Here is a 15595-nt window from a genome sequence, read left to right on the forward strand (position 1 = left end):
GCAGCCAGCAGCCAACAGCGTCTAACATTTCAGTTCTCTATGCATCTTGGTTGGCTGTGCAAGGAGGGATTTATTCTTTGCTTCCTTCCAGTTCTAGCATCCTGATACTGCGTGCAGTTTAGTATGAAACACTGTTTGAAAGCTAGTCTTGTCCAACAATAGATTGGGGGGGGGGCGATGTGGAGGGGTGGGGGGTAGTATTTTCACCCTTTGCATTTGTAATTACAATGTTTGTTTTGTGTTTTTGCGGTGCAGACACAGGATGGTGCCCAGACATGTGTGAGTGTTCATAACTGTGTATAGGGTAGGTGGGGAAAGTGTGTAAGACAGAGGCCAAGAACACTTGTCATCCGGTACCTGCTAGGGTGTCTCTACCAGATCCTTTCCGGACATACTGTTTGCTCCGATACAAAAGGGCCAGTGGGCCGGGGCCGGTGCTGGATATGCCCAGTATGCCTGCTGGGTGTAGGAAGGATGGGGCCGGCGGTAACAAGAATCAATATATATTTACGGCGGGGGCAGGGGGGGGGGGGCGGTGCGCGGAGGCTGCAGGGCGGGGCAGCGCTAATGAGAGCAAGCCCAGCTTGTGGTTGGTTCGGGAAGTCTGGTACCCACAGAGGAGCAGGCAGGGAGGGAGGGGATGCGGGCGGGAGGATAAAGCGATGAAGTGTGCTGCGTTACCGAGCATCAGGCGCCGTTGTGGCTGCCCGAATACGGTGCGTCTCTGACCGAGCCGGCCCAGTCCTCGCGCGTACACTACCGAGCAGCGCGCGCCTCTCGCCGTGGCCCTGGCGGCGGCTGCCGCTCGCCGCGAGCCCCCGGAGCGCTGCGAGAGCGGGCGGGCGCCCCGGTCCCCCGGCAGGTGCCCGGCGCGCCATGCAGGGCACGTGCGCCCCCCGGCTCTAACCTGCGCGCTGACTGGAGCATGATCTGTGCCCAGGCCGGGGCTGCCAAGGTAAGCGAGCGCTTTGCGGGGACTCTGCCTGCCGCCCCTTCCCCCGCCCTTCTCTGGGCGGCTTCCCCGCCGCTCCCGAGGCCCCGGCAGCGCCCTCCCTCCCCAGGGCCCGGGATCCACCCTCCTCCCCACCCTCTCGCTTCTCCCGCGAGGTTCAATTGTCAGCGTGGGTCGTGCCGCCGCCCGGGCCGGGCAGGCATCCCGGGGGGCGACCCCGGCTCGGGTACGGCAGGCACACCGGGCCCTCCTGCGGGGCACGGAGAGAAACAAAGAAGCCCCCAAGCGGGTTGGTGGCGCCTCCCCCGCCCCCCGGCGCCCTCCCAGCGGCGAGGAGGTGTCAGGGGAGGGGGCGGAGAGACCTACGTAATCCCCCTTCCTGGCCCACACCCACCCCTTGCGAACCAAGGCTCCGAATTTGGGCTTTGCCTCGGGTTCCCTCGTAGACAATTGTGTCCCATGCAATGCCGTGGTTAGCCGAGCGAGTCCCCAGCCCCGCGCGAGCTTGCCAGTGCTCTCTCATGGGGCGCGGGGCAGGTCGGGGCCGTGCTCCCCTGGGTGGTGGCAGGCTGCGAGGATGCGCGGTGTGGGTGCTGCTCCAGCTCCTCCCTGTCCCCGGCCGGCTGCACCGCTCAGCCGGGCCTGCCACCTGAGTTTTAGCGGGAGCAGCCCGTTTCGTCGCCTCGCGTATTGCGACCCGCACGCAGGCGGGGAGGGAGCCACTGGGAAAAATGCGCCCGGTCCATTTTTAGCTGGAGGTGCGCTTCCTTCTACCCCTACATTCCCGGGCCGTGGCAATGCAGCAAAATCCGAGGGCTCGAACAATGTGGCCCCTCCATCCCCCGCTCTGCCAGTGCCTTGTGATCGCTCTGCCGTTTTGACGTCTCGGCCACTTGGCAGATTTGCGGAGTGTGGGTGCGTGGTCTGTCTCTCTGTCTTGCACACAGAGACCATAACTTCCCTGCCCAATTTGAGCGCGTGGGGGGAGCTGGCAGGGACACAGGCTGCGGAGATGCCGGGCTTCCTGTGGTTCCGGGCACAGAGCGGCCCCTGTCTGCATTGAGCTGACACCAGACAGCATGTGGGGATTTTCCTAGTTGCTGAAGATATTTGACGTTACTATAGTTTTGCGCTTACTTCTCTTGGGATCTGCAGTGGTGCAATTCTCCCCTTGTTTTTATTTTTTTTTTTTTCTCTTTGAAAAGATAACAAGGCTGTGTTCAGCAGAAATGGAAACAGGAGGAGCAGCCTAGTTCAAAGACTAAGGGAGGCATCTTCTCTCTTTTCCTGGGATTTAAACGCGATTTAGGAGGGCAGATGCCCTACCTGAAAAGGCCAGACTTTAAAGACCCAGGCAGTGTCGTGGTCCAAGGCGTCTCAAAGCAGGTGGCCAGATCTGCATTTCTCATCAGCGGACTCGCGCCGGCTGTGGCTATTACGGTAATTCGTTCTAGATCGGGGATTCATTTTGAAAATGTGTGTTTTCCACTAAGAAGGGATTAGAGTCCAAATGCCTACCCTGTGTGTATGAACGTGTGTGCGTGCTTGGAGCAAAAGAGCGTGGCAGAATTCCCTGCTGCCCCTCACCTCTGTTTGCCGCCTCCTCTGGAATGTGGCATGGAGGGGGGGGGAAGGTAGCACTATTTTAGTTCCTAGACCCACAGGCAAATGGAACTTTAGAGTGTTTCATTTAATAAACCATGTTCTGACTAATTCTGGAGTCCCAGTCTAGGGCAGGTTAGCAGCTTTGTGGAATGACAGTTCATTTTGTCTCAGGTAGTTATTTCATGAAGGCAAATTGCCCAAGTTTGTTTAGATTGTGACATTATTGACTTGGTTGGGAGACCACATTCTGAGCTGGCACAGCCTATTAATGGATCAGTACAGAGACACTGCAGCGCCTGTGACTTGTGTCTGTGCCGTCATTTGCTTCCCTTAGCACTTCTGGCTTTTAAAGAAGGGTGTTTTTAAAAGATCATTTAAGCTTTAGTCTCTGTGATGCCTCCATCAGATATGATTATCAATGCAGGGAGGACTAAAAGGACAGATGTGATTATGGGAGGACAAGCCTCTGCCATCTCCCCTCCTTATCAGTGAAGTGAGGAAGTTGGACTGGCTGATTTCTGGGGCTCCTTCCAGTTCTAGCATTGTGTGATAATGGTAGAGGAGTAAGAAAAGTTACCAAGTTTATCAAGGCCAATAATTATAGCCCAAATTATGCAAACAACAAAGGGACAGATAATATAATTTATGGTTTGTTTTAACACCTTGCAGTTTGTTTTAACTCTGGTATCTGCATTTTCTTCTAGATGAAATTAGCCAATGACTCAAACAGGTCAAATTTGTTTGCTTTTATTCCCTAGAGCAAAAGATTTGGTAGGGTCTGGGGTACCTAGAAGAATACTGGGTAACCAATTTTCTCCTTGATTGTGAATTAGGTCTTTATTACAGTCTCATCTTTTGTAAGTAATGGACAATATAGCTTATTTCCAATGATTGTTTTTTTTTGTTTTTAATGAAAGACTCTAAGTGGCTGTTTCATTGGCAATTGGTAATAGCGTCTGACTTACTTTCCCTGACAGAATTTAATATTGTTCACAAAACTTGTTAGCACTGATGCTCATTATAGAAATGAGGCAACCATTATGCTAAGGCAAGCAAAGCATTTTCATGTGCTTGTAGTAATTTCTACAGTTTGGGAATGGTTGAGGTATATGGTCATCGATTTATGCTTAACTAATCGATTTTCCACTGTACTGTGCTCATTTGTTTTAAAGTTACAATTATAATAACATCCGGGACTAAGGATACCTGCCAGGCGCCATGAAGTACCCCCTCTCCTGTTTCCATGGCCTTCTCCTTCATACCTCTGAGGCAGCTCTTATCATACTGCAGTTACAGGAGGTGTGAAAGGACCACAGCCCCCTTGAATGTGCTGCGAGCACTTTGAGGACAAGGACATTGTTCAATTCATCTCTCATCTCTCTGGCACATTGCACTTCGCCCAGGACAGGGGTATGTTCTCAGGAATGTTGGTTGAGTGCATTTCAGGTCATAACAATGCCCTCTACTCTTTTAGGCAGGAGGTAGGTAGGAATTCTTCCCTTCGTGAGTCAGATGGGCCGATCGGAGGGCTTATGTAAGCCTCTGAGGGAACAGGTGAGCCAGGACTCAAATCTGTGCCTTCCCTCATGCTGCCCCGGAGAAAGGCTCCCCCGGCTCTCGGGGAGAAACCACAGAGATTGCAAGACTGCCCGCTTGGGTTCTTTCTTACTTGAAAAACCTGGGTTATCTTTTGATAAAATTGATCTGATAGCTGCTCGGTTCTGTCTTACTGTGGCCTTAAAAGGGAACTTATTCAGCCCCTGAACTCCAGCCCACAATTAGACGGTGAGGGTGAGCCCCACTCTGCCACTTCCTCTCTAAGACTGGTTCCACACCCACAGTTTGCTCCGATGATGGACTTATCTAGGGAATGCCCCTGGCGGAGAGTTGTTCTGTTGGAATCACATTGTAACCTCTGAAATGAGCCCACAGCTAGACCAGAGACAACCATCATTGCTGGGCCACCAGCGATTTCTACGCCAACAGGTGTGACTTACAGACAGACCCCTTGCTTCCATCTGGTGACCTCTTTACCTTTTCATCCTGAAAAGCAGGACGGGTTACTATTAGGAAACCAGGAAGTTCAAATCCACATGCTTTCCTATAAGGCAGCCCTAAGCATGTTTGACACTCATGGACTTTTAGAGAAAACAGTGTGGAATGTTCCACGTGGCTTTTTTCAAGTCACTTTCCCTCTCTGAGGTTTGATTTCCTCTTCTTTATTTTTTTTAAGATTTTTTTATTTATTTATTTGACAGAGAGAGAGAGAGATCACAAGCAGGCAGAGAGGCAGGCAGACAGAGAGGGGGAAGCAGGCTCCTTGCTGAGCAGAGAGCCCGATGCGGGCCTCGATCCCAGGACCCTGAGATCATCACCTGAGCTGAAGGCAGAGGCTTTAACCCACTGAGCCACCCAGGTGCCCTCCTCTTCTTTAAAAGTAAGGAGTTGAACCAGGTAATCCAAAAGGTCATGTCTAATGCTGTGATTCTGGGATGGTTTTTGTGGATTTACTCAACTGAATTAGAGGGAGACAAAGATTAGTATTAATTATAATTATATCAATATTTACACTTATTTATAAACCTAACTTTGCAGTATGTCTACAAGAAATACTTAAGGCTATGTGTGCTAACCTCTGGGTTATCTCTGTTAACCATATTGTCCATAAGTAACTATCACGGTTCTTTCTTATTTGTAAAATTAGATTTACTATATGAAAGGAAAAATCTGTGGCATTTCTGTTCCCAGTGAGGAGGAAAGTGGATGATCCCCAACTTTTATATAAAATGTCTGTTAGTTTATGGTTTGATAGTCAAGTTTCAAGGACCTAGAGTAAAATGTTTTTATTCTCACCATGGAGTGTGTTTCACAGCTGAGTAACCGTGGCGGTCAGGAGTGTTCCCTGGGATTCATCTAACAATGTTCCCATTGCCTTCTGGTCCCTCACTTTGCTCTTATTTATTTACTTATTTACTTACTGTTTTGTGTTCCTGCCCCTTCTTGAGTTCGGCTGACCTCCTGCCTCAGCCATAACACATTTGGGACTGGTAGCTCCACCCACTCACCCTTACCCGGTTCCACTGGATGCAGGTGGGCGCCTCATAATCTTCCATCTGTCTCAACACTTTCTATCTTCTTAAACTTTTTTTAAAAGATTTTATTTATTTATTTGACAGACAGAGACCACAAGTAGGCAGAGAGGCAGGCAGAGAGAGAGGGGGAAGCAGGCCCCCACGCTGAGCAGAGAGCCCCATGAGGGGCTCGATCCTAGGACTCTGGGATCATGACCCCAGCCAAAGGCAGAGGCTTAACCCACTGAGCCACCCAGGCACCCCTCTATTTTCTTCATAACTGTTGCTTCTCAAGTTAAGATACAATGAGGTTTGGAGGCAGACTAGCTCGTCTGATGATTTTGTTGGACATCAACATGGACTTTCTAATCACTGTGCATTTGTCCTAAAGCCTCCTTCAACACTTTAGGAAACAAAGCAGTATGTTGGTGATTTATATGTCCCATACCATAATATTTGGATGTATGGGTATTTATCGGTAAGTGGTTGTCATGTTCTGTGACCTGGGCACTGTAGAGAAAATGATAAGCAGTCCGTGCACGATGACAATAATGTCACTGCTTATGGGCAAGGTATCATCAAGACCACTAAGCCCCCTGGTCACTAGACAACGACATCTGGATTCCCCATAGCAACCAGGAGATGTGCCCTGTTCACATTATTAGTTGAGAACCCACGCTCTTCCTGATTTGTTGGCCCAAAGCTTGATGTACACAGAGGATTGATAAATAAGGATGTAGTGTACAGACAGACTATTCTGGGGTTACCCAGTATCTGTTGCCTTGCAGTATTTTGGGGAGAATTCAGTGTATGGAACTTAAGCTGGTGTTGTTGGGGTGGGGGGTGCTGGAAAAGGACGCCATCTGTGCCCATAATGACGAATGCCATCATGGAGACTTCACTCGGGGTCCCTTTTATATATTTAGTGGAGCAGATTTTCCCTTTCACACTTTCTAGATCTATTTGGATTGAACAGATGTCAGGGAAATATCATGTGTGTGGAAGGGAAAAAAAGAAGACCAGAATTTACATCCATGGCCAGCGATTGTGATTCAATCACTTTGTCCTTAAACTGACATTCATTTAACTTGCACACATGTTCCCTGTTTTTGCTTTCGGGGTTTAAGTCATGACAGTTTGAGAAACAGAAGTCTCAGTCCTGCAAGTCTCAGTCCTGCAATTCAGTTCAGGTTAAGGGGAGACTAGGGTTGGACACATTAGACCTCGCTTGCTTGCTGTCCGCAGCCACCGCAGCCGTCCATCACGGTCCCTCCTGCAACACACTGACCAGCCAGAAAACCACAGGATGTGATCGATAGGTTTTTACTCTTAAAAGGACTTTCTGTGTTGTTATTCTTAATTCCTTTTACCATCAAAATGTAAGACTACTCAGTTAATAAAATCGTCCCCTCTAATTTGTGCCTAAGTAATTTTTGTGGAAATGAGCTTTCTGAAGTTGAGAAAGAAGTAGTTTTGAGGGTCACCCCTGTCCCTGACAAGGCAAAGGACTGGCGTGTAAAGGGGCAGATGGGAACAAACAGTTGACACAGAAACGTGCTGTGATAGGGGACATTTCAGATGCCTCTCCGGACTCCACACCCCTCCCGGCTGGTCAGTGTTCTGTTCCCTCTTACAGAACACACCTGGACAAAGTTGTCCATGCTGGCTTTCTTTAGTCCCCCTGTGTGAGCTGTGAAAACGTATTTTATTGTGTTTAATTGTTTAATTGACGTTAACAAGATGTTTAACATATCTGCGAATTATGAAGAAAGTAAAACAAATACCAGCCAGCCGTGTAGCCTGAGACCAGAATACTGTGGGTTCATTGGAAGCACCCTGTGTGCTCCTGCTTCATCTCTCCGTCAACCTTCCAGAGCATCCATTCAAGCTCTGGTCCCCACCCTTCCCTTCCACTGTCCCCATGATGGTCACTGGCGGTGTCTGCTTATCCAGTACCAGGCCAGCTCCCATCTGAGTGCCGCTGGTCACACCCTGGGGTCCGCTTTCTCTGTCCTGAGCCCTTTGCTTCTAGGACACCAGATTCTCCTGGCTTCCTACTGTGTCCCTGGATCTCTTTGTTAGGCTCTCTTGATGGTCCCCAACTGTTTTATCCCTATGTGATGGAATTCTCTAGGGCTTGGCTCTCACATCTCTTCTTACCTGTATTTCTGCCTTTGGTCTCAATACAGCTTTCATGCTGATGATCCTCAAGTCTATCTCATTGGTCCTGGCTCACCTTAGAATGCCACCACTGGCATCTCCCTGAATGCCATGCAATCTAAAATTTGTCTGTGCAAAACACAAACCCCAATTTTCACTCCTCAAAGCTGCCTTCCCTTCGGAGCTCTCCATCTGTGTAAAGGGAGGCCTCCGTTCTTCTGTTGCTCAGGCCGAATGCCTTTGATCCCCTGACTTCTGTCTCTTCTAATCCGGCTTTTTGCAAATAGCTGTCCCTTCTTCTCACCACCTCTGGCCAGCATAACCAGACTTATCTCAGCCACCATGATCTCTCAGCTTCTGCACGGATGCCCAGCCAATCTCCCGCGTGCCCTGCCCATCTGCAATCTGTTCTCTGTACGGCAGCCCAAATGATCATTCATTCGTTCACCAAATATTGACTCAATGTCTGCTGTGTGTCAGGCATTATTTTAGGTGTTGGCATGCAGCACAAATACAACACAGAACAGTCAGAAATCTCTGTTATTTCTTTGCCCACAGTCTTCGATGGTTCCAGCCCTCTGAAAATGAAATCCAAATTTCCTGTTTGGCCAACAGCCCCTTTATAACTGGGGCTCCCACTCCCGCTGTACCAGGCCCATGTCCCCAACCTCCTTAACCTTCCTTAATCAAGCCACTCACACTCTCGTCTCCCGTGCTGTTCCCTTAACCTGGAAGGGATGCGTGTGCGGGGGGAGGGGAGGCTTCTCCCAGGTATGTGCAAGCTTGATCCTCGATTAATGACCTATCACTTCTTCAGAAAGTCTTTCCCTGATCACCCATGTATACACAGCCTTCTCTTCCATCTCCTTGCTTTCTTTTTCTTCACATTTCTTGGCACCACTCGATTTGTGATGTATTTGCTTCCTTATGCATCCATTGTCTCCCATTCTAACTTGTAAACGCCTTAGACCAGGGGCTTATTTATTTGCCCAGTGTTTGGAACAGTACCTGGAACATAGTAGCCACACTCTTTTATTTTTTTTAATTTAATTGAATTTCATTTAAATTCAGTTAATTAACGTAAGCTGCATATTATTTTCAGAGGCAGAGTTCAGTGATTTTTCAGTTGTATATAACACCCAGTGCTCATTACCTCATGTGCCCTCCTTAATGACCATCACCCAGTTACCCCGTGCCCCCACTCACTTCCCCTTCAGCAACCCCAAGTCTGTTTCCTAGCGTTAAGAGTCTCTTATGCTTTGTCTCCCTCTCTGATTTCGTCTGATTTTATTTTTTCCCTCCCTTCCCCTATGTTTTGTTTCTTAAATTCCACATGTGAGCAAAATCATACGATAATTGTCTTTCTTTGATTGACTTATTTCACTTAGCATAATACCCTCCAGTTCCATCGACATTGTTGCAAATGGTAAGATTTCATCCTTTTTAATGGCTGAGTAATATTCCATTGTATATATGAATCACATCTTCCTTATCAATTCATCTGTCGATGGACATCTGGGCTCTTTCCATAGTTTGGCTATTGTGGACATTGCTGCTATAAACACTGGGGTGCCCGTGCCCCTTTGGTTCACTACATCTGAATCTTTGGGGTAAATACCCAGTATTGCGATTGCTGGGTTGTAGGGTAGCTCTATTTTCAAATTTTTGAGGAACCTCCATGCTGTTTTCCAGAGTGGCTGCACCAGCTTCCATTCCCACCAACAGTGTAGGAGGGTTCCCCTTTCTCTTCATCCTCTCCAATACCTGATGTCTCCTGGTTTGTTGATTTTAGCCATTCTGACTGATGTGAAGTGGTGTGTCCTTGTGATTTTGATTTGTATTTCTGAGTGACGTTGGGCATTTTCTAATAGTCTGTTGAGTAGCCGCACTCTTCACAGAATAAAATCTTTTCACAGAATCTCTGGGGTTAGAGTTTGGATGGTATTTTCAGGTCTCTGGATCCTCCAATAAAGTGATTTCCATAAATGATTTCCCCCACTCCACAAGGAGGGGGTTGGGCTCTTCATTGCTGCCTGGGTATTTTTTTTAAGATTTTATTTATTTATTTGACAGACAGAGATCAGAATTAGGCAGAGAGGCAGGAAGGGAAGCAGGCTCCCCACTGAGCAGAGAGCCTGATGTGGGGCTCCATCCCAGGACCCTGGGATCATGATCTGAGCAGAAGGCAGAGGCTTTAACCCACTGAGCCACCCAGGTGCCCCGTACTGTCTGGGTATTGTGTTGGTACTGAATCTCTGTGTTACTAATCCAGGCTGGCATTCTCTCACAGTTAAAGCTTGTCTTTGCTTTCTCCTCACCCCGGGGGCAAGTAGCTGTTGGTCACTTCATTGTCCTCAAATTTGAATAAGTTATTTGTTGTTATTAGGACTAGATAAAACTCTCTGGTCCACACTGATTTTTTTTCATCTCGTATGTTGTTCCTGTGTTCAAAACCATCAGGAGCCCCCAAAGTCTACACAAGAAAAGCCCATTCCCCAGGCTGGCCTTGCAAGTCTGTGGGTGGTAGCCAGCCATGTCCCAGGATGTCCCGTTGACCTCTCCTGCAGCCCACTGGACCTTCTTTTCATTTCTCCAAACATGCTTTCCATTTTCCTGTAATTATGTACCTTCTTCCTTACACGGTGTTCTAATCTCAGTTCCCCTCGCCCTCTATACATTTACCCATTTTTAAGATCTAGCTTAACTCTTACGTTCTGAGTTTTCCAGTCAGTAGGATTCTCCCTGCACTGACTTCCCATGTGATGGGGATCACTGTATGCTCGCTATTGACTCGCCTGCATTTCAGCCTCCTTACTAAATGATGGGCTCCCCAAGGTTAAGGACCAAGTCACGTTTATCTTAGTATCCTGAAAATACTTGTCCTGGTATCTGCCATTGCAGATATGTCTCTGAATGTTAAATGAATGAGTGCCTCGAGGAACAATCTGAGTTGAGAAGGTCTGTATTGTATTGCTTCTAGAATGGCTTTCTGCACAATGTATGCATCCATGAACTGCATATCATAACGCTAAGTGGAAATTTGGAAGAGGTGAACTCCACAAGGACAAGAATTTCTATCCTGCTTTTTCCATCGATTTTCCTAAGTGCCTAGAATAGCGCTCAGGAACAGAACTCACTATTTAAAGGCTGAATGCAGTTTATAGCTGGACCATATCTTCAATTTTTAATATCCTTGTATATAAAAGAGCAAGTCCGAGGACAGGCGAGACTTTCCCAAGATCACGCAGTATAAGACATGGAACCTGTCTTCTCCCTGCTGTCCTGCCCAGCCATGAACAGAAGAATGCCTGATAACTTTTCCCAAAGGGACTTTTTTTTTTTTTAAGATTGTATTTATTTATTTGACAGAGAAAGACACAGCGAGAGAGGGAACACAAGCAGGGGGAGTGGGAGAGGGAAAAGCAGGCTTCCCACCAAGCTGTGAGCCCTATGTGGGGCTCCATCCGAGAACCCCAGGCTCATGACCTGAGCTGAAGGCAGACGCTTAATAACAGAGCCACCCAGGTGCTGCACCCCCAAAGGGAGGTTCACAGTGTTACTTTCTTACCAATGTCTGAGTGACTTCCTTCTTCAGAAGAAACCTGACTTTTTAGATCTTCTGAAAGAAGCCATAGAGAAGAAATTGCAGAATGTCAAAGGACTCAGATCCCAGGCAATAGGAAACAAGAATTATATGTTACCATTCTGCTTGTGTGGTGCATTCATTTTTGGAAATGCCTGACAGATCTGGCCCCTTGGCTCTGATGGGCCATGTTTGAGGACTTTGCGTAAACCTGGTGTCTACTTGAAAGAATGAGATAGTCAGTGTTTCTTTTTTTTTTTTTTTTTTTTTTTTTTTTTGTCAGAGACAGAGGGAGAGATAGTAAGCGAGCACAGGCAGACAGAGAGGCAGGCAGAAGCAGAGGGAGAAGCAGGCTCCCTGCCGAGCAAGGAGCCCGATGTGGGACTCGATCCCAGGACGCTGGGATCATGACCTGAGCCGAAGGCAGCCACTTAACCAACTGAGCCACCCAGGCGTCCCTAGTCAGTGTTTCTTAAATCCACTCTGATTCAAAAACAATTCACAATAAAGTATCTGGTTAAATTTCACCGGGGAATTTTATTGCAGTGCTGTTCTCTGTCTTCATGACAACTTTGAGTAGCAAGCTAGCACAATTTTTGATGAAATATCTCTCACAAGAACTTTGCAAACATTCTCCATCCTTTTGTTGCAAGCAAGTAAAAGGCATCTGTCTGGGAAACATACATTCAGGTCTTGGTGTGACATCCTTGGGAAAATAGTTGGAAGTCACTAATTGCTATTTTCGGCTTTTTTCCCAGGAGAGAGGAAAAAATATCACTATATATACTGAAGAGGCTTTAAGCTTCTAAAGAAAAATTTGACCTAGGGACTACTGGATCACAAACCAAAATAAAAATGCATTGTGTGTATGTATACACATGTATCTATGTACAGATAATATGGAAATATATATAAAATGTCTAAGTACTGTATATAAACTTTTAAAGTTCTGATTAATTATTTTCAAGTAATTTTCAATTGTTTTATACACCTAGAAGACATTTCTTGAGTTTCCATTATATGATCAGTATTTGTTTTTGTGCGGGATTTTTACCTCTAGACAAAAAGCTACTTGAGTTTAAGGCAAAAGTGTGCAAAAAATACAGCAGAATAAAATCCCTGCAGTGGAGAAGCATTTCGTTTGAGAAAGCAAATTGAAAGAGTTGTGTCTTTTAAGAGTGATTTTTAAAAAGATTTTTAATTTTTTAAAGATTTTTAATTTTTAATTAATCTTTATACCCACCATGGAGCTCGAACTCACAACCCTGAGATTTACAGTCATACATTCCACTGACTGAACTAGGCCCCCAGGGGTGACTGTTTTATTTCCACACAGCTAATGGAGCGTCTGTCGTATACCAGACACTGGGCTGGGGCCTAGGTTATCCTGGTGAATGGATATGCCAGAGTCCTTGTCATCACAGAGCTGAGGGTGAGGCCTTCAAGTTCACCATCTTGCTTCTGAGAATATCCTCCCAGTTTCGTCATTACACAGAACATCACCCTTGTCAGGGACTTAGAAACCATTGTGTTGTTCTTCAGTTAAACTTAATTTTACCAAATCGAATGCTTCTGTCTTTGATCCGGACCTTCAGGTCCATTGCTTGAGACCCCAGGGCTGTAGAATCCTGTTCCCTCATGACTCCCAACTTTGCCACACATGGTATTTTTCCCCAATGATCTAGAGAATCTTCGGGAGCAGGAGGTAGTTTTTTATCTGAATATTTTATAGAGACGTCAGTGAACATCTGGGTCAAGGGATATTCTGTAGCTCAGACGGGCTACCGCTCAGGACCCACAGGCTTCCAGGACCAGGCAAGGTGAATGGCCGGGTTTGGTGCACATTGTTAGCAAGTGGACGAGGCCTGGGATGGAAACTGCACTGGACGCGGGGCCTCCCACTGCTGGGAGTGGGGAAGGGAGGCAGGAGGACGGATGGTCAGATTCTCCTCTCCAGAGGTCTGCATCCTGCTCTGGGTTCAATGGCATTGACTGTGTTAACCTAGGGTATTTTTTAGCTTCTAGAGAAAGTATTGAATGAACCATTTCAGCTATTTAGAGAAAGTTGAGGGGTTATAGCAAGAGAAATAAAATACGTCTAAACCAAGCTGTGAGAGTAATGGGGGAGGGTAGGAATTAGGCGTCAGAAGTGTCACACTTCCAGAGAAGGAAAGGAAGGTCATTCTGGGGTCCTGACCCCTCCCTGTTTCAAGCGCTCACTGGTCTCAATTGAATCATGTAAACGATGCACTATTTTTATCAAAACATTAAACTTCATGGCAGGAATTTTTTCATGATTGTAAGAACCCTTGCCTTTGAAATTTCATTTCAGAGGCTGAGTGAATGGCTTTGTTTTCCCATTTAGCACATCTTGGTATGAATTTGCAGATGGCTTTTGAGGGATCCAGATATTTTATTTTTCAAATCTATTTTTTCCAAGTGCTATTAGCAGGTGGAACTCATGACTTCCGGTATTTTTCAGGCAATGAGCTCAGTGAGGTTTGAAAATTAGCTAAGCCATTTATAGATTCATAGAATGCTGGCTGGGGAAGGCACCTAAGCCATGTCCCACTTAACCCTCTCACGGTCCCCACAGTAAGACAGCCATCTCCCAGGGTCACAGCCTCTGCATTTGTGAGACCTAGGATGAGAAGCTGTCTCTGGTCTCCTGGCTTGACCCTTTGCAGCACCATTTGCTAGCTCCCTTTAGGTCTGGGCAGGAAGCTTGTACATCCCTTGGAGTCCAAGCAAATAATGGGTTTCAGGGTTGGGGAGAAGGAAAGCTGCCAGCAGGGGATGGTGAGTCTGGGCCTGCACTGGTGGCTACTTAGTTTCAAGCCAATTGCTGACATGTGCGAACGTGTAGCTAGCTCTGATTTTTCTAAGAAAACCACAAGACTGAATATTTAAGAGAATTTTAGTTTTTTAAGATTTTTTTTTTCCCCACTCACTCAATTTAATAATATGGCAATACTCAGTGAGCCAGACTGGCATAACTGTAAGCCTCTAATTTGCAACTTTTGCTCTAGAGAAACTGTGCTTTGAGGATTTCTAGGATGGAAAGCAAGGACCATGAGCATGGCTTCAAATAGCCGGAATCAGAAATAATGACAGAGAGACGTGCTCTGAGTCCAGAATGAGAACGAGTGGGCAGAAGATTTTGATTCATTAGTAATAAGGATTTTCTGTTACTGAGAATTACTTGAAAACAGTGAGGCATCCGTGTGCCAGTGTCCCACTGAGCAGGGGCACTGGGCCCTTTGTTGGGAGGCTGGGTGGAGGCCTGGGGTGCTGTACCTTCCATTACACTCTCCATGATGAGCTGTAAGGCTGTCCTACCTGGTTTGGCTTCCTACCTGGGAGCTTCCTACCGCCTCAGTGCACCATGGGAGAAGGGCCAAAACTGTCAGGGTGAAACCCTATACAGTTGGCCCTTGCACAGCGTAGGGGGTGAGGGGAGCCAATCCGACATGCAGTTGAAAATCCAAGTATAACTTTTGACTCTTCAAAAAACGTAAGCACTAGCAGCCTACTGTTGACCAGAGGCCTTACCAAGAACACGGTCGATAAACACATATTCTGTATGTTATATGCATTACATGCTGTTTTCTTACAATAAAGTAGGCTAGAGAAAAGACAATATTATTAAGAAAATCATAAGAGAAAATACACTGACAGTACGGTACTGTATCTACTGGAAAAAAATCCACGTATAAATGGACACGCACAGTTACATGTGTCGTTCAGGGGTCAATGGTGTAATTTGTTCTCACTTTCGTCTTTTTTGAGTAAAACCCCACCAGCCTGATTCCTTCTCCCACTGAGGGATTGCTTCTCGTCTTCCTCTCTAATTGCCGTTTCCTCTTGTCTGTAAAGCACTGTGCACGGCTTCTTCACCACTAGGAAAATTCCTCTTTTCTTGATTTTTGCTCTACCACCTTACAGATTTTATTTTGAAAATACAGCATGTATATATCATTATGCAAGGTCCTGAGAACTAGCGCTAGCCTGCCTCCAGTTTTTTTTTTTTAATTTTATTTATTTATTTGAAAGACAGAGATCACAAGCAGGCAGAGAGGGAGGAGGAAGCAGGCTTCCCGCCAAGCAGAGAGCCCGATGCGGGGCTCGATCCCAGGACCCCGGGACCATGACCCGAGCCGAAGGAAGAGGCCCCAACCCACTGAGCCACCCAGGCGCCCCCTGCCTCCAGTTTTTTATAGTTTT

At 46.8% G+C, this 15595-nt stretch overlaps 1 protein-coding gene across 6 annotated transcripts in view; it reads left to right on the forward strand.

Moving 5' to 3' along the window:
* Positions 1 to 660: 660 nt before the first annotated feature.
* Positions 661 to 15595, forward strand: part of HECW1 (HECT, C2 and WW domain containing E3 ubiquitin protein ligase 1) — a 460030-nt gene continuing 445095 nt past the window's right edge. For 2 of the 6 annotated variants that reach the window (XM_032874979.1, XM_032874977.1), the window contains exon 1: positions 661 to 955. Coding sequence is in view for 4 of the 6 variants with exons in the window: in XM_032874977.1 (XP_032730868.1) it covers positions 926 to 955 (30 nt within the window). In the remaining 2 variants the exon portion in view is untranslated. Of the gene's footprint in view, positions 956 to 2138; positions 2393 to 15595 lie in introns of those variants that run through there. The other 4 variants (XM_032874975.1, XM_032874980.1, XM_032874976.1 and 1 more) reach the window with 3 other exon arrangements.

Source organism: Lontra canadensis, unplaced genomic scaffold (genome assembly GCF_010015895.1).
Source record: "Lontra canadensis isolate GAN:19392208 unplaced genomic scaffold, GSC_riverotter_1.0 scaffold54, whole genome shotgun sequence".
Classification (NCBI taxonomy): domain Eukaryota; kingdom Metazoa; phylum Chordata; class Mammalia; order Carnivora; family Mustelidae; genus Lontra; species Lontra canadensis.